Below are 21,316 nucleotides of genomic sequence, written 5' to 3'. Positions count from 1 at the left end.
CCCGCCCAAGCGTATGACTTTCTTTACTACGCTCATATGGGCTCTAGCCCCAAATCTTTTGGAGACCTAGCAACTCCCCTGGCTATCACAGTGGCAATAACCCCTGCCCTCTTTGCTGTCGCATGTATGCATTATGTGGGCAGCAAGAGGTTAAATAAAAATAGAGTGGAACTCAAGTCAAAACCTGGAGGTTAAAGCAGTATCAAACTCAACTGCAAACATTTATGATATTGCAGCTTACTAACTCTTATATGAGATGACTGCATTTTTCTTTTTTAGGTTTTCTTTCTTCTATTTTCATCTAGTGATCCAGCCAGTAAGTCTGTTACTTTTCAACAGAACAAGCTTTCTTGCATTTACAGGGATGAGGCAAACCATTTAACAGAATGGTCAGCTTTTATTTATTAGCGTAAAACCTTTATTGCAAAAGGAAACAAGATGTTTGCAGTTACTGCTTATAAAATATAACCTGGAGTATTGGTTTCAGTTTGTTAGCGCATTTAAAGTAGAACTATAGGCAAACCTTTTTTTAAATTTTGGATAAAGCAAGGGAGGGTTATAAACCCCTGTACAATTTATTTTTTTCCACTATCTGTGTCCCATTGCGGAGATTTCCCTTCACTTCCTATCCCATAGCCAAACAGGAAGTGACAGGAAATCCCTGCAAATTAAGGGAATTTCTTGGTGACCCTCAGGTCATCAGAACTAGTGCCCCCATTGGAAGATTTCCTATGGTGGTGGTGGGGGGTTTGAAGCACCTGATTAGAGCCAGAGGGTGGGCTCGGGTCGCAGACCATTGTGTCCAGAGCCCACTCAGTTGTGTTGCAACAGCGAATGAATATTCATTGTTGCAACACTGATCCTCCTCCCGGCCAAATCGGGAAGCAGGTCTCACACCCATCACCTGATTGGCTAAAAGGACAGGTGATCCTATTGCCAGATCTGATTTCATCTTATTTCTAAATTGTCGCATTTTTAAATTCCAAAAGCCAATATAAAGGAATAGTAGTGGTAAAAAAGCACCTGTGGGTTTAACCAATCCTGTTTTTTTTTTTGTACAATTCTCCTTTAAGGGGGCGTGGCAGAGGGTGTGTCCTATGCCTACATACTTTTGTTGATAGGTGTCCCTCTTTCCCATCTCAAAAAGTTAGGAGATATGCCTCACATTGGTTATATGTATACAGGACAACTAATCTCTTTACTCCTGAGGCTTACTGTTTCATCCCACCAGTGTTTCATCTCACCATTGTTTTTACTACACTTGTATTACAGAAAGCCAGCAGATCTACACAACCTCGCACCGGGCACTCACCCTCCCTTTCTCACCTTTAACGGAGAGGTGAAGACAGATGTGAACAAGATAGAAGAGTTCCTAGAGGAGACATTAGCACCACCAAGGTACGACACTCACCCACCACAACTACATATTTCATTCACCAAAACCTTCACCAAAACCTTCACCAAAAACTTCAGACAACAAGTAAATCAGGCGTGGCTATTCAACACAAAGAATGCTCAGCAAACATATTCACTTTGCCAGTAATTTGAGTTTTAGATCTTACATTGTGATTTTAGGAAGAACTGAAGCTCCTTGTTACATGATTTTCTGCTTTTGGAACTTCCTCTCTAAGTAGAGCGGTCATTAGACCTAGGTCACCAGTCTGCTGAGACTCAATGCCATCTTGAAATTGAAGCTACTGGTAGCTACAAAGTTTTTTCTAGCTGAGCCACCATTGGCTAACAAGACACAGTAAGGGTGTTAATATGAGCTTACAATCTAGAGGAGGACAATTCAAGATACCCAGGAGGTAGGTTGGGCTCCCTGCAATAATTTAAAGCGGTTGTAAACTGCCTTACTTTTTTTTTTTTTTTTTTACACGCTGTTTATACATCATATTATTATTATTATTATTATTATTATACAGGATTTATATAGAGCCGACAGTTTACGCAGCGCTTTACAACAACATTAGGGCAGACAGTACAAGTACAATACAATTCAATACAGGAGGAATCAGAGGGCCCTGCTCGTTAGAGCTTACAATCTAGGAGGGAGGGTCAAGTTATACAAAAGGGTAATAGCTGTGGGGGATGAGCTAATGGAGAAAATAATGCAGTTGTTAGATGGAGGCAGGATAGGCTTCTCTGAAGAGGAAAGTCTTCAGGGATCGCCTAAAAGTGGATAAATTTGGAGACAGTCTGACAGATTGGGGTAGGGAATTCCAGAGGATGGGTGAGGCTCGGGAGAAGTCCTGGAGGCGGATATGGGAGGAGGTGATGAGGGAGCTAGAGAGCAGGAGATCTTGGGAGGAACGGAGATGGCGTTTAGGTTGGTATTTTGAGACTAGGTTAGTGATGTAGCTGGGGGCACAGTTGTGGATGGCTTTGTAACTTATTGTTAGTATTTTGAATTTAATTCGTTGGGCGAGTGGTAGCCAATGGAGGGATTGGCAGAGAGGGGTAGCAGACACTGATCGGTTTGTAAGGTGGATGAGTCTGGCAGCAGCATTCATGATGGACTGAAGGGGGGATAGTCTATTTAAAGGTAAGCCAATGAGGAGTGAGTTGCAGTAGTCAAGGCGAGAGATAACCAGGGAGTGAATCAGGAGCTTTGTAGTTTCACTGGTTAGAAAGGGACGTAGTTTAGAGATGTTGCGGAGGTTGAGGCGGCAAGCTTTGGAAAGTGATTGGATGTGGGGCTGAAAGGAGAGTTCAGAATCTAGGATAACACCTAGCACCCTGACATGTGGGGACGGGTGGATGGTTTTGCCATTGCTCTTCACAGAGAAGTCAGGGGAAGAGGCACGTGGGGGAGGAAATATTATAAGCTCGGTTTTGGACAAGTTGAGTTTGAGGAAGTGGTGTGACATCCATACAGATATGTCGGTTAGTAAGTTAGTGATGCGTGAGGAGACTGATGGAGTGAGTTGAGGGGTGGAGAGATAGATTTGTGTGTCATCAGCATAGAAATGATATTGAAAGCCATGAGAGGCTATCAGCTGACCCAGGGAAGAGGTGTAGATTGAAAATAAAAGAGGTCCAAGAACAGAACCTTGGGGGACCCCGACAGAGAAGGGAAGAGGAGTGGAGGAAGTAGAATTGTAAGTGACACTGAAGGTGCGTTGGGATAGGTAGGATGAGAGCCACTGAAGAGCACAGTCACGGAGACCGATGGAGTGAAGTTTTTTGAGGAGGAGGGGGTGGTCAACCGTGTCAAAGGCAGCTGAAAGATCCAGAAGTAGGAGTACAGAATAGTGTCCGTTGGTTTTTGCAGTTAGTATGTCATTTGTGAGTTTTAAAAGAGCAGTTTCTGTGGAGTGTTGAGGGCGAAATCCAGATTGAAGGGGATCAAGAAGGTTGTTTTTAATGAGGTGGTCACTCAGTTGGTTGTAAACCAGGCGTTCAAGGAGTTTAGAGGAAAAGGGGAGCAAGGAGATAGGGCGTAGGTTGTTAAGATTGGTAGGGTCCAAGGATGGTTTTTTGAGTATGGGAGTGACCAGTGCATGTTTTAGAGCATCGGGGAAGACGCCAGAGTATATATTAGCACATTATGTTAAACTTACCTTAAAGAGGTTGTAAACTCTTTAAAAAAAAAAACCTGTATGACAAAGGCATAATGAGCTAGTATGCATCACATACTATGCCATTATGAATTACTTACCTTAGGTTGAAGCCTTCCAGCGGCGCTTGCTCACCGCTGAGGCGGCTGGCAATTTCCCCCGGATTTTCTTCCGGGTTCGTTGGCTCCAGCTCTGTCATTGTCCAGAGCCGCGATGACGACACTCCCGCGTGGGAGCCGGGACACCTGTGGCCGTTCCTTCGTCACTCCGCGTGGGACACCTGTGGCCGTTCCTTCAGAGCACATGCGCCAGTGATGTCACTGGCTGCATGTAATGTAAATATCTTCTAAAGAGTACACGTTTAGGAGATATTTACACTACCTATAGGTTAGCCCTACTATAGGCTTACCTATAGATAAATGTCTGCAGAGGAAGTTTACTTCCTCTTTAAAACAAAGCCCTCCCATGCCGAAATCTCAGAGCTGCAGTAGGCTCTCATCTTCACCCATCTTGCTTCCGGATTCACAGACTCCAGCTCTGTGACTGGCCGAAACCACGATAATGTCACTTATGCGCATGCGTAGGTAAAAGTAATGTGTGGAACTTTTCTTCCTATTTAAGATGGACCTGTATTCAAATTTAAACTTATGATAACAGTCTTACTGGTATAGACAACATTGACATTTGTGCGACTTGTCATGCGGCTTTGGACTCCAAAGTCGCATGACAAGTCAAACCCCTTTTTTCTCTGATAACTGTTTATATCTGTGCGACTTCAAAGTAGTTCCTGCACTTTCCATAGACCTTAATGTAAACCCTCAAAAGTCGCACCTGCATGATATAGATGCGATTTGGGTGAAACGTGTAAAAAGAATGCCGGCAGTGGTTGTGTGGGTCTTCCAGCCCCCCTATGTGATTGAGTATGGGGTAGATAGTACCCTTACCCATTCACCAAAAAAAAAAAATGTGTATTGTAAAAAGTTTGACAATTCCTTTGTTTGCAGAATACTAATAATAAAAAAAAGTCTGCCGATGTAGATCCATTGTCAGTCACGCCACCCGCCGCCACCGCCACCGCCAAAATTAAAATAAAAAAACCTCCAGTCCCGACGAAAGCTCCCGCCATCTGCCTTCTCTGCCGTGTGACAGCTTTTAAATAACTAAGGGGCGGGGCCACGCGGTGACGTCACCGGTTATTTAAGAGCTGACACATGGCGGAGCTATGAGATAGACGGCGTGAGCCTTCATCGGGGCTGGAGATTTTTTTTCTCCTTTTCCTTTTTCAGATCAGCAGTGGCAGTAGGCGGCATGATTGACGATGGATCTACACCAGGGGGGACATTTTAAAAAAATTTTTTAATAAAGGAATTGTCAAAAACTTGTGTTGTGTTTTTATTTACTTTTTACACTTTTTTGGTGAATGAGTAGGGGTACCCCTACTCATTCATATGAGGGGGCTGGGATCTGGGGGCCCCTTTGTTAATGGGGGCTTCCAGATTCCAATAAACCCCCCCGCCCGGAGATCCCCACAACTACCGGTCAGGGTTGTGGGGAAGAGGCTCTTGTCCCTAGCAACATGGGGACAAGGTGCTTTGGGGGGGAGCAGAGCCCCCCTGACCCAAAGCACCCCCCATGTTGAGGGCACGTGGCTTGGTGTGGTTCAGGAGGGGGGGCGACACTTGCTCGCACCGCCTCTTTTCTGGCCTGCCGGGCTGCATGCTTGGATAAGGGTCTGGTATGAATTTTGGGGGGGGGGCCCTACGCTTTTTTTTTAAGTTTTGGCAAGGGATTGCCCTTAAAATCCATCTGGTATGGGTCTGGTATGGATTGGGGGACCCTACGACATTTTTTTCATTTATTTTTAATTTCCGTTATTCTTTTTTTTTTTTCCATTTAGCTGTCAGTGAGGAAACCCGCTGACAGCTGATAAATAAATTGGTTGTTAAGGATGCGGCGGCCGGTTTCCCGGCCCGCTCCTTAACAACCAGCTATTCTTCACACAGAATTCTAATCAATTTTCTACCGATGTGAGTTCAAATCGTTCTGAAAATTTGGAATTTGTTTGAAAATAAAGAAACCAAATGAAACTAAATACATGTTTCCGTTCTGCACATGTCTAATGACTTTGTAGAGCACAAACAAAACAATCACATTGATCAAAGCCAAAGTCGTAACAAAGTCAAACTCATCCAAAGTCGCATCAAAGTTGCATCAACGTCACATTAAGTCTTCGGGGTAAAGTCGCAATGGAAATCACACGATTTTTAAGTCTCACAAATGTGAATGGATTCTTAATACTTAGCTTTCCTAATGAAAACATTGTCACAAGTTCCTTCAAGTGCTTGTCTAATGTTCAAACGCTTAGGCATTTGGTCACATGACATCTGCTGAAGGAAAAGGCTGGCATGAAGATTGTCTGAACAAACATTTATGCATTTTATTATATGAGGAACGTTCTTCTGGGAAAGTAAGTATCTGGTACTGGCCAGATTACCAGGTGTAAACAGAGGGGAAAAAAGCCTAAAAAAAGAAAACAAATGCAGCCACCACATCTAATGGTTACTAAGCTGAAATAGATGATATTTTTGGCTTTGGGTTTAATACTGATTTAAAGCGGAGCTCCACCCAAAAGGGGAAGTTTCGCTTAAAGGCCTCCTCCCCTCTCCTATTGTTCAAATGGCAATTTTTTTTGAGGGGGTGAGAGGGTAAGTGGGTACCTTCCCCCCTTCCTCCTCGCAGTCATCTGGGACACGTCACAGGTCCCAGAAGACTGCAGGACCATTCACAATGCGCAGTGAGTGCTGCAAGCTGTCACAGCCAGGTGCCCACAGTTGAGATGCCGGCACCGGGGAGAGAAGGAACGACTCAGGTGAGCACAGTGCTGGATCCTGAGACTAGTGAGTGTCTGTTTATTACAGTTTTTGTAACTGGAGCTCCTCTTTAAAGCGATATTAAAGCCTTGTTTTTTTTTGTTTTTTTTAAATAATAAACATGTTATACTTACCTGCTCTGTGCACTGGTTTTGCACAGAGCAGCCCCGATCCTCCTCTTCTCGGGTCCCACGCCGGCACTCCTGGCTCCTGCCTCCTGTTGGGTGCCCCCACAGCAAGCAACTTGCTGTAGGGGCACCCGAGCAGGCGCGCTCCCGACCCGCGGCTCTGTGTGTCTATTCACACACACGGAGCTGCGGCTCGGCCCTGCCCCTTCCGTCTCCTGATTGGCTCACTGGCTGTGATTGACAGCAGTGGGAGCCACAAGGCAATCAGGAGTGTGAGTCCCTGGAGAGGCAAGGCTCTTGTGAACATCGCTGGATCGAGAGGGGGCTCATGTAAGTATTAGGGGATGCTGCTGCACACAGAAAGTTTTTTACCTTCATGCATAGAATACATGAAAGTAAAAAACCCAGTGCCTTTACAACCACTTTAAGTCTGTAAAAAGCTTGCACTACCTACAGCATATCTTTGGATCTACAGATAATTGTTGCATGCATATTGTAACTCATGGTAACTTCATTTTACTCTTTTTTTTTTTTTGTCTGCTCAGTTTCAATTGGCCAGTTCCATGACTGGTCTTCTTTACATAACATGCAACCTCCGGAATAACAAGCCAAGGGAGTTTTATACTGTATAACATGCACTTAGTTTCAAGTAGTACATGTTTGCTTTAATAATCATAGTTATAGTTTCATGTAATGTTAGTGACAGAAGGGGGAGGAGCCTGTATAAAAAGGCGCATTATTCTCACTGCCTAGGACAGTACGAATACTGAACACAGCCCCCGATCACAATGATCTCTCCTCTCCCTCTTTGTTTGCTCCAGTCTGTAGTGTTATTATAGAAGGACAATAGCTGCTTCGCCTTCCCATGACAAAACGCCACTTTATTTTGTCTGTAATATTTTTGCTTCATGTCCGCCTTTCATGTCTTGCAGTAGTGTGTGTAGCTCTTTGTAGTCACACCTGCGGCTGAGACACACCGACACAATCCGTCATCGCCCTGTCCCCGATTACACCTCTCCACTCTCCGTGAAAGAGTTCTAATAACATACAGTACGTAGACAGATGTGTACCAAGAGCTTATCAAAAATATTTAAAATGTAGGTAATAATCAGCTGCCTTCCGGTCTATTTATCTCATAGGAAAAAAAAAAAACTATCAGTTGAAATGGCCAATCAGCTTGTACAATTTTTTTCACAATCTATAGAGATTTTCAAAATCCATATAATATGAGGGTACACATTAAGTGCTAGTTCACACCAGAAAGACGCAGTTCCGTTCAGTTCTGTGCGCTTTTTTTCTGCACAAAATGTATGCACAGTGTGTATTCCAATGGCTCTAGTTCACACCGTGCAGTCAGTTTCCAGTCAGTTTCCCATCAAATTACAGGGTTTCAAAAAACAGTTAGGGTCAGTTCACACCAGATGCAGTTCCGTGCGCTTTTTTTCTGCACTAAAAATGCATGCACAGTGTTTTCCATGTATTCCAATGGCTCTAGTTCACACCAATCCAGTCAGTTCCAGTCAGTTTCCGGTGCAGAAACTGACTGCGTGTGGTGTGAACTGTAAGCAAAAACTGATCCGGAACATATTTTTTTTTTTTTGCATTTTTGTGGTGTGAACTGGCCCTAACATTCCTGGCATGCTGGGATTGCTAACTGTCACATTGGTTGTGACAAACCATCAGTGGTGGCCCGTCCATAGAGGGCGCATGGTCGCCGCCTCCGCTATCCATGCGTCCGGCCCCCTGATCCACATATCAAAGCGCTGGACGATGGATTCCAATGCAGGGTGGGTGTTTTTTGATGCACCTGATTAGAGCCAGAGGCTATAATAGCAAATTGATTTTCACTATTTCACACTAAAGTTCCTCCCCGCCAATCAGGAGGCAGGTTGTGAAACATGTTTCCCGACTGGCCAAAGCGTCAGGCGATCCTATTGGATGCCTAGCGCTTTGGCGGAAGTGGAGACACAAGGCGGAGGAAGCTTAGGGAGCGGACACCAGAGCCACTGCTGCCCGCCCTCCAGGAGCGGAGGAGAGGACACCACAGCCCCACCACATGAGCAGCGAGTAAGTGCCGGACCGCCCACAGGGGGGAAGGGAGGGTGCTGTCAGTGTCGCGGGGAAGGGGGGGGGGGTTGTTTGTTTGTCGGGTCCCAAAAGAAGAACCCACTGCAAACAATCATAACTGATAACATGGGCAGCACCATGGTAGTTGGAGATCAAACAGAGACTAAGATGGCAGCTTCCTTGGCTCCATAATACAGGAGATGGACAAAGACTGCAGACATGGTACAGGAGATGGACAAATACTGCAGACATGGTACAGGAGATGGACAGAGTCTCCAGACATGGTACAGGAGATGGACAAAGACTGCAGACATAGTACAGGAGATGATCAGAGACTGCAGACATAGTACAGGAGATGGACAAAGACTGCAGACATGGTACAGGAGATGGACAAAGACTGCAGACATGGTACAGGAGATGGACAGAGTCTCCAGACATGGTACAGGAGATGGACAAAGACTGCAGACATAGTACAGGAGATGATCAGAGACTGCGGACATAGTACAGGAGATGGACAAAGACTGCAAACATGGTACAGGAGATGGACAAATACTGCAGACATGGTACAGGAGATGGTCAGAGACTGCGGGCATAGTACAGGAGATGGACAAAGACTGCGGACATAGTACAGGAGATGGACAAAGACTGCGGACATAGTACAGGAGATGGACAAAGACTGCGGACATAGTACAGGAGATGGACAAAGACTGCGGACATAGTACAGGAGATGGACAAAGACTGCGGACATAGTACAGGAGATGGACAAAGACTACGGACATAGTACAGGAGATGGACAAAGACTGCGGACATAGTACAGGAGATTGACACAGACTGTGGACATAGTACAGGAGATGGACAAAGACTGCAGACATTGTACAGGAGATGGACAAAGACTGCGGATATAATACAGGAGATGGACAAAGACTGCAAAAATGGTACAGGAGATGGACAAATACTGCAGACATGGAACAGGAGATGGACAGAGACTGCGGACATAGTACAGGAGATGGACAAAGACTGCGGACATAGTACAGGAGATGGACAAAGACTGCGGACATAGTACAGGAGATAGTCAAAGACTGCGGACATAGTACAGGAGATTGACACAGACTGCGGACATAGTACAGGAGATGGACAAAGACTGCGGACATAGTACAGGAGATGGACAAAGACTGCGGACAAGGTCCAGGAGATGGACAAAGACTGCGGACATGGTCCAGGAGATGGACAAAGACTGCGGACATAGTACAGGAGATGGACAAAGACTGCGGACATGGTCCAGGAGATGAACAAAGACTGCGGACATGGTCCAGGAGATGGACAAAGACTGCGGACATGGTACAGGAGATGGACAAAGACTGCGGACATGGTCCAGGAGATGGACAAAGACTGCGGACATGGTCCAGGAGATGGACAAAGACTGCGGACATGGTCCAGGAGATGGACAAAGACTGCGGACATTAGTACAGGAGATGATCAGAGACTACATGCATGTTGGGCAACAGGGGACTAGGGAGAGCCACTCTTCCTGTTTGTCCTGTTGACCATTGTCATCGGTACCAAAACGCAGGAAAAATCTAACAATTATCTACAGGAGGGCAGCCTTTTAGGTAAGTCTATAGGGCCCAAAGCCAAATAGCCACCATTCGAATACATTTTGTATTTGGATTTTATTTGTTGAGAGTTTTGTAGCTTTGCGCTTTGAACTGCAAAAACATTCAGGGGTGAATAGAGCCTTACACAACCTGAAAACACGCTGTAGCTTTATTAGCCCTAGAATATGTATGTACACAGTGCAGTGGGGGTGTTAGATAGTGAGTGCTTTTCATGGAAATGGTGGACATGAATGGTTCCATGTATGCTGTAAAGTGATCTGTAATATAACATCTCATCATACATGAATGCAAGAATAAGGATTTCAATGACACAGAGAATCCACACCATTATTGTCTTTACTGTCATCCTCCCTTGTGACATATGTTATATATAGAGCTTTGATTAATTGTGCTAACCCCCTGGTTTAGTTCAGGAGCATAAAAGTTGTAGATGGGCTCACTGGACATCCCCCAGGCCCTAGGTTCCTGCGTAGGTTGCCTAGTGGATGATCCGAGTAATTCCTTATTTGTTGTTTTTATAGGGGCACATCTCATTCTTTGTAGGATGTGACAAATTGTACTCTTCATCTATAACCAGTAGTGGACACTGGGCGTGCTACATATGCCCAAAATAACTTCATCCAAATACACAGGGAGTGTGTGGTACGCCCTTGCCTTTTGTTTCCTCTCACATTTGCCAGCAACTTCCAACTTTCAAAATGACATTTAGCAACAGTTTATAAACAGGTGAGATAGAAAGACACAATGTAACATTGTTACTTTTGTATCTACTCTGTTTCATTCATCTGTAGGTCACAAGGGGTTAGCTTCCATATACATATAATGTCAAAGTTGTTGTAAAGGCTAAAGGTTTTTTTGCCTTAATTGTCTGCATTAAGGTAAAAAAAAAAAAAAAAAACATTTGCAGACCCCGCTAAATACTTACCTGAGCCCGATCTGAATCCAGTGCCGTGCCCGTCTGGCATTCGCAGCAGTGCCGCTCTCTCTCTCACTCATAGGCTTAGAGACAGCAGCATTGGCTCCAGTTGCTTTAGGTCAAACCAGTAAGCAGAGGGCAGGGCTGTGGACACTCAGAGCTAGTCTGGGAGCAAGCCTGCATGTCTGCCCCCATATGGGAGTCTGCTATGGGATATTGAAGAGGAGGGGCAGACAGCACCAGCAGGGGACCCTTAAAGAGGAGGATCAGCACAGAGCAGATAAGTATAACATGTCTGTTATTTCAAAAAATAAAAACAGAACCTTTACAATCACTTTAAAGCAACATGCTAAGTAAAAAAATATAGAATGCTCTTATTTAACCCATATCAACCCTTAGTTTACCCTTATCAGCCCTTAATAACCCCTTCTTTCCCTTTTCTCCTTGGCTATTATTTTTTATTTCTATTTTTCTAACCATTAATATTTAGACACGTTTTTCATTTTTTTTTTAATTATTTATTTTTTTTTCTTTAAAGTGCTTTAACTAAAAACTAAAATAAATAAATAAATAAATAAATAAAGCTCAGAATTGTAAGCCTTTGCAATACTTTCTGTCAGAATCACAATTTTAGTAGCAATTTTAATAAAAAATTATGATGTTAAAGGTAATCTTTTTATCGTCAGTAACATTTTTTAACTACCACTGACTAAAATAGAAAAATACATGCTTTTTTTTTTTTTTTTTTTCAAATATAATTTTTATTGAACTCCAAGGAAGGGTAAAACCGTAAAACCCTGATGTTACAGCAATAACATACAAACAAGTGAGACTATAATCACATATCATCAGATCACAATAAATCGGGATGTACAATAAATGATTACTATGTACATTGAAAAACGTCATAGAAAGATTTACGGTTAGCTTGCACATTAGCGACTAAGGTATAGTTACTAATTAGGGAACAGGGCTGCCCATTCTTCATTTCCATTTTCCTTCAATGAGAGAGAGAGAGAGAGAAAGAGAGAGAGAGAGAGAGAGAGAGAGAGAGAGAGAGAGAGCTGTGTGATTCTTATCGAGAAACTTATGTTCCGAAGAGGGCTTTCCCTTATACATGCTTTTTTACATTCTGTTTTGATTTTTGTCTATGGATTGCATAAAAGAATAAAATCATTTTTACAAGACAAGATCAACAAAAGAATGCCTTGTTTGTCCTAAAAACACTACATACGCTATATTGTCAAATGTATTGGGATGCCTACCTTTACACACACATGAACTTTAATGGCATCCCAGTCTTAGCCCGTAGGGTTCAATATTGAGTTGGCCCACCCTGTGCAGCTATAACAGCTTTAACTTTTCTGGGAAGGCTGTCCACAAGGTTTAGGAGTGTGTCTATGGGAATGTTTGACCATTCTTCTAGAAGCGCATTTGTGAGGTCAGACACTGATGTGGACGAGAAGGCCTGGCTCGCATTCTCCGCTCTAATTCATCCCAAAGGTGTTCTATCGTCTTAAGGTGCAGGCCATTCAAGTTCCTCCATCCCAAACTCGCTCATCCATTTCTTTATGGATCTTGTTTTGTGCACTGGTCCAAATCATTTGGTGGAGGGAGGATTATGGTGTGGGGTTGTCTTTCAAGGGTTGGGCTTGGCCCCTTAGTTCCAGTGAAGGGAACTCTTAAGGCGTTGGGATACCAAGACATTTTGGACAATTTCATGCTCCCAACTTTGTGGGAACAGTTTGGGGATGGCCCCTTCCGGTTCCAACATGACTGCACACCAGTTATATAGAGTGGAGATGAATTAGAACATCTGGCAGGTTGTTAGTGCTACCTCTGCCCTCATTAGGGAGATTCACCCTCTCTTTTTGTCATGTTTACAGTTATTATCGAAAGTGAAAGAAAAAGAAAATCCCAAATCTTGAGTTGTCACCAAAACAGGAATAGAAGGGAAATCCTCCAATGAAGTTTAGTAAAGGGGTTTCCTCACCTTCCTGTTTTAGCTATGGGACAGGAAGTAAAGGGAAACCTTCCCAATAGGGCAGAGATGGCAAAAAAAAAGCTGACAGGGGTTATAATGCTCCCTTACTATGTCCGAAAAAAAAAAAAAAGAAGTTTGGCCTTTAGTTCTACATTAAGTAATGAAATGTGATTGTCAAATAAACAAGCCCATATTAGAAATGTAAAACTTGCTCTGGTCCATAGGCATGTACAGATGTGAGAACTGGTTATGGCCATTGTTCACTAGCTCGGGATGAGTGGAGTGAACATGCCCATAGTTTAGATGCATGACATGTGTAGCCTATGTTGTTCTGTCTTGAATGCTGCCATATTCACTTTGCATCAACTTTATTAATTTATTATTGTGTATTTATCACCTCCTACAGATACCCCAAGCTGGCAGCAAAGCATCGTGAGTCCAACGCAGCTGGAATTGACATTTTTTCAAAATTTTCAGCGTATATCAAAAACACCAAACAGCAAGACAATGCTGGTAGGTAAATAGAACGGAAGGGATCCTGAGTAAGTAATCCTACTAAAGTGACTGAAGACCTGTACAGATCCTACAGGTTTTGGCAGTACTTTCAGATGGCTTGCAAAGGGCCATTTGAGGGCTGGGGAGCCAAACTTCGTTCCTAAACTAGCCACACCCCCTTCCAATTCTCATGTCTCGCTATTGGTTAGTAAAGACACCCATGATACTTACTTACAAGTAGTGAGGAGCAGGAATGGGGAAATTTAGCCTAACAATTGTGTATCAGTTGTACTTTATGTCAATTTTTGAATGCAAATGGAGATCTTGTTGCCAGCTTAGTAATTCCAGAGCCCTGCCATAGTGCACAGCCTCCATTAGCCTCCTTCCTTGATCAAGAATGCCCCCTTATCCTGCCGACTGGACGGTAAAACGGTCAGCAGCACGGCGATGAGGTCACAATCTGTTCGGTCAACTTTCGTGTTCGGAATTAGTACATGCACAGTTAGGAGCCTGATCAGCTCCTACTTATGGCTTTTCCTCTTCCAGTCCAAGGTTTACTATCAATACATAAGGCCTACATTACACTGGTTGCATTAAACATGTTTTCATTTTCTTTTTATAAATTTTCCTGGAGGAGCTTTACTGACATTTACAGTTTACAGATAAGCAACTCTTAGCTTATCTGTTGTTGATGGGGAGGCCTTCTTACTTGGATGGTACTGCATTGTGTGTAATATCTAGTTTCCAGAATGTACAGAGCAGAAGGTTTTCTTCTGTGACAGACTCCATTTTAGATTATGGGCCAAGTACATTAATGAGCAGCAAACATTCATAAAAAGGAGATGAATCTTCAGCATTAAAACAGTTAAATAAACTGTACATCAACAAGATCAGCCTGAAAGGTATCGCCGTGGATTTGTTTCCTAGCTCATAGCAGTTAGCATAGGGCAGCTCTGATGAAGTCCTGCCTGGGGACGCAACATGTAAGATGGAGCTTTCTCTCGTGATGTCATTATGTTGTGCAGAGCCACTCTATGCCTACTACTATGGGTCAGAATAGGAATGTATTGTGGTATCTGTCAGGCTGATGTCTCTGATATGTATTAAACTCTTATGATGCTGAAGATTCATCTGCTTTCATGTATGTTTGTTGCTTACGTTTAATATAATTGAGTGCAAGGGAGCATTACATTTTTCTGTGATTCTTTTACTGAGGGGTTCCTGTAAGTTAGATGTCACGGATTATTTGGCAGTTTTCTGAGACTACAATTATCCAAAATGTCTTTGTATGCTGTAGTATTATCTGTGGCACTCACTAGAAACACCTAAACGTAGGCATTTGTAGGGTTGTCCACATAATTGTGGCAATATAGTGTAGCCGTGATTGTCAGATGTCCTCAAACTGCTAATTATAGAGTTTATTACAGCTTGTATAAATGTCAGGGAAAACGATGAGCAAGGATGAGCTGAGGCATGTTCAGATCCTTTTATCAAATCCACTTGAGCTATCCCGCCAGGAAGCTGTCATTGTGTAAACAGGGACATGCAGTCAGGGGAGGCGTGATGAATATAAAGAAAAAAAAAAGGATCAACCTGGGGCTCCTGCCACCTACAGTTCTAGAAGTACAGGGCTTCATGTGCAGCCTACAGAGCAGCCAGTTTAAATACAAGCTAACACACTCTGTTTGCAGCAGACTGAGAGGATGAACTTGCAGTGTCTCTCTCTTCTTGTCAGAAGCACTGAGCTTAATGGACAGCTTGAAGCCTTGGACCAATCGTAAAGCACCATTGGCACAAGCTGTCCAATAAAAATGCTGCAGTGGAGGCTGATCTCTCACTGCAGTGTCATAGAAGGGGTGTGTGTCTAAAAGACAAATGCTCCCTTCCAGCCCAGCCCTCTTACCTAGAAGGAAAAACATGGGTTTATGAGTATAAGGTTTACCAATAATCCCATGTTTTTCTCATGCAGTTAAGAGGGAGAATGAGAATCAGCTGCTGCTGAAAAGGTACTGTTTTATTTAAGCAAAATCATATATTATTATGCTACATGTTATAACATAATAATTTATTTTTTACCTATTTACTGTGAAATTACTCCACTTGAGTACAGTTTTTGAAAATCTAAAAAATTACCCTAAAAACAATATATAATAATTATTTGTTTATTACTTATGGTACTTAACCACTTGCCACCCAGGCCAATTCTGACACTTCTCTCCTACATGTAAAATCATTATTTTTTTTGCTAGAAAATTACTCAGAACCCCCAGACATTTTATATATATATATATATATATATATATATATATATATATATATATATATATATATTAGGGCTGCGGAAATTAATGATTAATTGCTCAATTAGTCGTTAATTTTTTTGATCAATCAAAATTCTTTTGATTGGTACTCACCCCTCCACCGGCTTCCAGGTCTTCAGGGAGTTCCGCCGGAGATCCGGTGACGTCACGGACATCGACGTCAACGGACTCCTCCCCCCTTCCCCAAGTGCCTCGTCTGCTAACGAAGGCCTGACAAACCAGAGCTGGTGTGTCAGGACCTGAGGCAGGTGTCCTACCTGGAGAAACAGTTGAAGTCACGAGCCGTGGCTCTACATTCTGCAGGGAGAGCGATCTAGAGCTCCGGGTGGAGTGTGGGCAAGGAGATGAAGGTCCAAGTCCAGGAGGTGGAGGAGAGGTGAGCAAGGTCTAACGTTGCACGGTGCTGAAAATGATTCAGGGATTTTATCCATGTACAGTTATCTTAATGCAGCAAAATTTGACCCTTCAATAATCCCATGGTCATCTTAAAGTGTATCTAAAGGCCAAATAGTTGGATTCTCTTGGTGGGGAAATCAACAAAGAAAAAGGAGGAGATGGCTAAATACATTTAAAAAGGAGACAGAATCTTTTTTAGGTTTATCAGTGATGGATGGAAAAAATACCATGGCATCACTAACATGAAAACTGGGTACAACACTTGTGGGGCGGTGCAGCGGCAGTAAACACTTAGATTGCAGTTACAGTAGCAGAACTGTATTATAGTTGATTGAAGTTCAATAAAACACAACTACCCAATGAAACTAACTAGTGTCAGGTGATCTGTATGTGCGTTATAATTAATCGAAATTAGTTGATTAATCGATTTAAAAAAAAACGATTAATGGAACACGAAAATTTTAATCAGTAACAGCCCTAATATATATATATTTTTAGCAGACACCCTAGGGAATAAAATGGTATTCATTGCAACTTTTTATGTTACACAGTATTTGCGTAGCAATTTGTGAAACGCGTTTAAAAAAAAAAAAAAAAAACAGTTTAATGAATATAAAAAAAAACCCACTAAAGTTAGCCCGATTTTTTTGTATAATGTGAAAGATGATGTAGCAAGTAAATAGATATCTAACATGTCACGCTTCAAAATTGCGCACACTGGAATGGTGCCTTAAAAATCTCCATAGGCGACACTTTTAATTTTTTTACAGGTTACATGTTTAAAGTTACAAAGGAGGTCTAGTGCCAGAATTATTGCTCTCCCTCTAATGTTTGTGGCGTATGTAACCTGTGTGTATCTGGCTCCGATATTAGCCAGTGCCTCACCAGCCACTGACCTCACCGCACGTCCCTGGTGTGATACCAATTAAAGGCAACTGAGGCATTACTCATCCTGCAGCTGCATGTATACACATATGTATGCATATGTGCAGCTGCGGGGCAGGGAATGTCCTGGCTGCCCATGATTGGCGGTGCGCAGTGACAGCTTCCTGGTGGGATAGCTCAGGTGGGTTTGGACTAGGATCCGAACACGCCTGAGCTCATCCCTAATGATTAGCAACCTCATATTTAGCACACAGCAAGGCCTGGTAAATTAAGAGCCAAAGACTGCTAAAACATTTCAGAGTTTAAATAACTTGGCAACTTCTGTATAAATAAGTCCTCTTTTCTACCCTGGTTATATGTACATGTTGCTATAGTATGGATTCAGTAAACTATAAAATACTCATTGCTATATGGAATCTGACCACAAGAGGGCAGCCATGTTCTATCAGTAGCAATAAACATGTAGCATACTGCAGCTTCAATCACTCTGTACACTACAATCCAATGCACAGTATGCTCTCTTGGGGATTTTCTTATGAACTACCGCTGCCAGACTGGAGCCAGTTTCAGGGTGACAACTGTCTGCACTATGTTTTGTTTTTATTTTCTAAGAAGTAATACCATTTTACCTATAAATGCCTCTGTGTACACAGTGGGCAATAAATACACAGGACTCTGGATTACTGCACCATGAACGTAACACAGTTATAATTGTATTTTAATTACTGGCTTTTATGGACTAGCCGGGAGAAGGGAAATCTGGTAGCTTAAAGGGTCGCCAAACATAAATTATAACTTGTTTTGTGGAATGTTGGCTATACACGCATCAATTATATTCCGTACTATTTAGGTCCATTCAGGTCTGCAAATCGATTGTTATATTTGACCATATTCATGCTAGAGCCTTTTGGATTCAATCACATTTTCAATTCAAGAAAATAAAAAAGATCAGTTTTATGAACATTTCCATTTAAATACAGTCCAGGTGACTATAGGATGACTCCTGTGTTATAATCCTTTGTTTAATCTGCTATTTTTTAATTTTTTTATAAATCTGAACTCCAGGCAAACAGCTAAATAAAGTGATGAATTACATATATAAGAACAGTTTTACAAGCCAATGGATTTGTATTTGTCCATCCAGCCCTGCGATTTACACAGCTCTGCCGCACAGCACAGTCTTGCCTGGCAGAGAAGGAGACCTGAGCTTTCTCTAATGCATTTTCACTTGTCCCCATCCCCAGTCTGTTATTGGGCAGTGAAAGGAGTAGCAGCAGAGTGATGAGCTCTTCTTTCTGTTGGTCTGCTCTGTCCTATCAGCATGCCCTCTGCAGTGCAGCACGCCGGCTCCTTCTACAGCTTCTCCCTAATGGTTGCTTTGTCATGGTAGTAAGGCAGGATGGAGCCATGCAAGGCCAGTGACAATTTTTCTGGCAGGCTTCTGTTATCCCGATAATGGCCCATGGTTATGTTACCAAAGGAGAGGCATGGTTGAAGGATCTGATCAGCATAGGGTGCTGCTAAGGTGTAGTGCAGGGGTCTCCAAACTACGGCCGTCCAGTTGTTCAGGAACTACAATTCCCATCATGCCTAGTCATGTCTGTGAATGTCAGAGTTTTACAATGCCTCATGGGACGTGTAGTTCCACAACAGCTGGAGGGCCGTAGTTTGGAGATCCCTGGTGTAGTGTGACTGCATAGTGTTTTTCTTTACAAAGATGAACTAATCGTTTAATGATGTATTAACAAATACAGAGTTGTTTTAGGGCTAGTTCACACCAGAATTGCACAGGAACACATACTGACTTCCTGTGCGATTCCTGTACATTTCCCTGTAGTGTGTTTTGCAGCCCGCTCATTTGAATGGGCTTTAAATCGCACCAGAACGCACAAAACGTAGTGCACTACTTTTGAATAATGCGCCACCCCAAATTGCTTGGTACTGTGGTAACATGCGATCTGGTGTCCGCAAACACACTACATTTGCGATCTGCATTTGGGATGCCGTTAACAATGTATTGGCACTTGCAGCAGTTTGCAAATGCAATGTGTTTTGAACGCGGTGCAGGAAACGCGCACTGAACATGTCTTTCCTGCAACATGCTCAGGACTCTTTCATACGGGGAGGAATCCGCTTTGCTCAGTAGGGAATCTGTCCGCTGAACCCCTGCTGAGCAGAGGCGAGCTGGCAAATGACAGGTCCCTGTCCACTCAGTTTATGCAGAGCAGACACAGACACAGCCTGCTCTGTTCTATGGGCAGTCGCATGTAAACGGACCGGCTGTCAGTTTACACCCAACTGCTCTCTGATCCGATCAGATGGAGGGGAACAGATCCCCTTCTGTTTGTTTTTGCCGAATCAGATTGGAGTCCGTTTACATCTGCCGGTTCATAGAAATACATTGAATTTCCAATCAAGTTCCCCCTAAAAAACTGACAGAAGGACCAGATCGGATCAGCTGTGTGAAAGGGGCCTTAGGCTCCGTTCACGTCTCCACGTATGGGGACAATCGTGGTAAAAACGTGCAAATAGAATCGCGGGACACCCGTCACCCAAAAGAAGCTCCTGTATTCCTTTTAGGCGACGGGCGTCCCGCGATTCCGTTTGAACGTTTTTTACTGTGATTGTTGCCCGACGAATCACAGGAAAATCGCAGCATGTTTTGGGGTGCCATTACAATCAATGGGCAACGTACTGGGAATGCACGGACGACCCGCAATTTGCCGCTATTGTGAATCGTGAGCAGAATCGCGGCGATGTGAACAGAGCCTGAATACAAAGTTGCAAAATTTGTGTCTTTTTTTTTTTTTTTTTTATCTGTCTGCAATTCAGCTGCAAATCGGCCACCCACATTACAAATTTAATCTTTTATCTATTTATCAGCAACTATGTAGTGCAAGGATCTAAATAATCTCTTCAATGTATATCCTGTCTGGCAGGCTCACAAAAAAAAATTATAGTAGGTGATTTTGCTAATAGATAAATATAGAAGCAAATTCTGCCTATGGGTGGTCATGCAGACATTTTTACATTACAATTGTAACATATTTTTGTTTTTGTGCCATTTAAACTAAAGCTGGAAAATGACAAAAGTGTAAAAAGTTCAGCAGGAAATGGCATGCAGAATTTTATCATTGACAACATGTCAAAAAACAAAAAAATGTTCAAACAGGCATGCTTAAGACCAATTTAGCTGAAAAGTACATCACAATGCATGCACAGGTTACCATGCATTTTGCTAGCACACAGTAAGACATACTGTACATTGTACCACATGTTAATGCAACACAAATTTATGAAAATAAAACAATTATTTGGCCCTATGGACATGTTGGCGACCTCAATTGAGGCCCCCTGTATTCACTAGATTGACCATCACTGCTTTAACCACTTGCCTACCAGGCCAATTCTGACATTTCTCTCCTACATGTAAAAATCATCATTTTTTTGTGAGAAAATTACATAGAACCCCCAAACATTATAGATGTTTTTTTTTAGCAAAGACCCTAGAGAATACAATGGCGGTCAATGCAACTTTTTATCTCGCACGGTATTTGCGCAGCAATTTTTCGAATGCATTAAAAAAAAAAAAAACAGTTTTGTGCTTAAAAAAAAAAACAAAACAATAAAGTTAGCCCAATATTTTTGCACAATGTGAAAGATGAAGTTACGCCGAGTAAATAGAAACCTAACATGTCATGCTTCAAAATTGCACACGCTCGTGGAATAGCGCCAAACGTCGCTACCAGACGACGCTTTAAAATTTTTTACTGGTTACATGTTTTGAGTTACAGAGGAGGTATAGCACCATAGTTATTGCTAATAATTATTGAATTCCACTCTAAAGTGGTTCTAAAGCTAGAAGACTTTTTTTTTTTACCTTAATGCATTCTCTGCATTAAAGTGAATGTAAAGTCTTGTTTTTTTTTTTTTCTTAAAAATAACAAACATGTTATACTTACCTGCTCTGTGCAGTGGGCTTGCACAGAGCAGCCCAGATCCTCCTCTTCTCTGGTCCCTCTTTAGTGCTCCTGGCCCCTCCCTCCTGACGAGTGCTCCCACAGCAAGCAGATTGATA

General features: G+C 42.7%; 1 protein-coding gene across 2 annotated transcripts in view; it reads left to right on the top strand.

Annotated features, from left to right (window-relative positions):
• The window catches only part of CLIC5 (chloride intracellular channel 5), a 204,587-nt gene that overhangs the window by 140,791 nt on the left and 42,480 nt on the right, over positions 1-21,316 (top strand). For both annotated transcript variants that reach the window (XM_073625243.1, XM_073625244.1), the window contains exons 3-4: positions 1,273-1,398; positions 13,548-13,654. In XM_073625243.1, coding sequence (XP_073481344.1) covers positions 1,273-1,398; positions 13,548-13,654 — 233 coding nt within the window. The remainder of the gene's footprint in view (positions 1-1,272; positions 1,399-13,547; positions 13,655-21,316) is intronic.

This window comes from Aquarana catesbeiana, linkage group LG04, assembly GCF_042186555.1.
Source record: "Aquarana catesbeiana isolate 2022-GZ linkage group LG04, ASM4218655v1, whole genome shotgun sequence".
Classification (NCBI taxonomy): Eukaryota; Metazoa; Chordata; class Amphibia; order Anura; family Ranidae; genus Aquarana; species Aquarana catesbeiana.
This window is presented reverse-complemented; position numbering and strand designations above follow the sequence as displayed.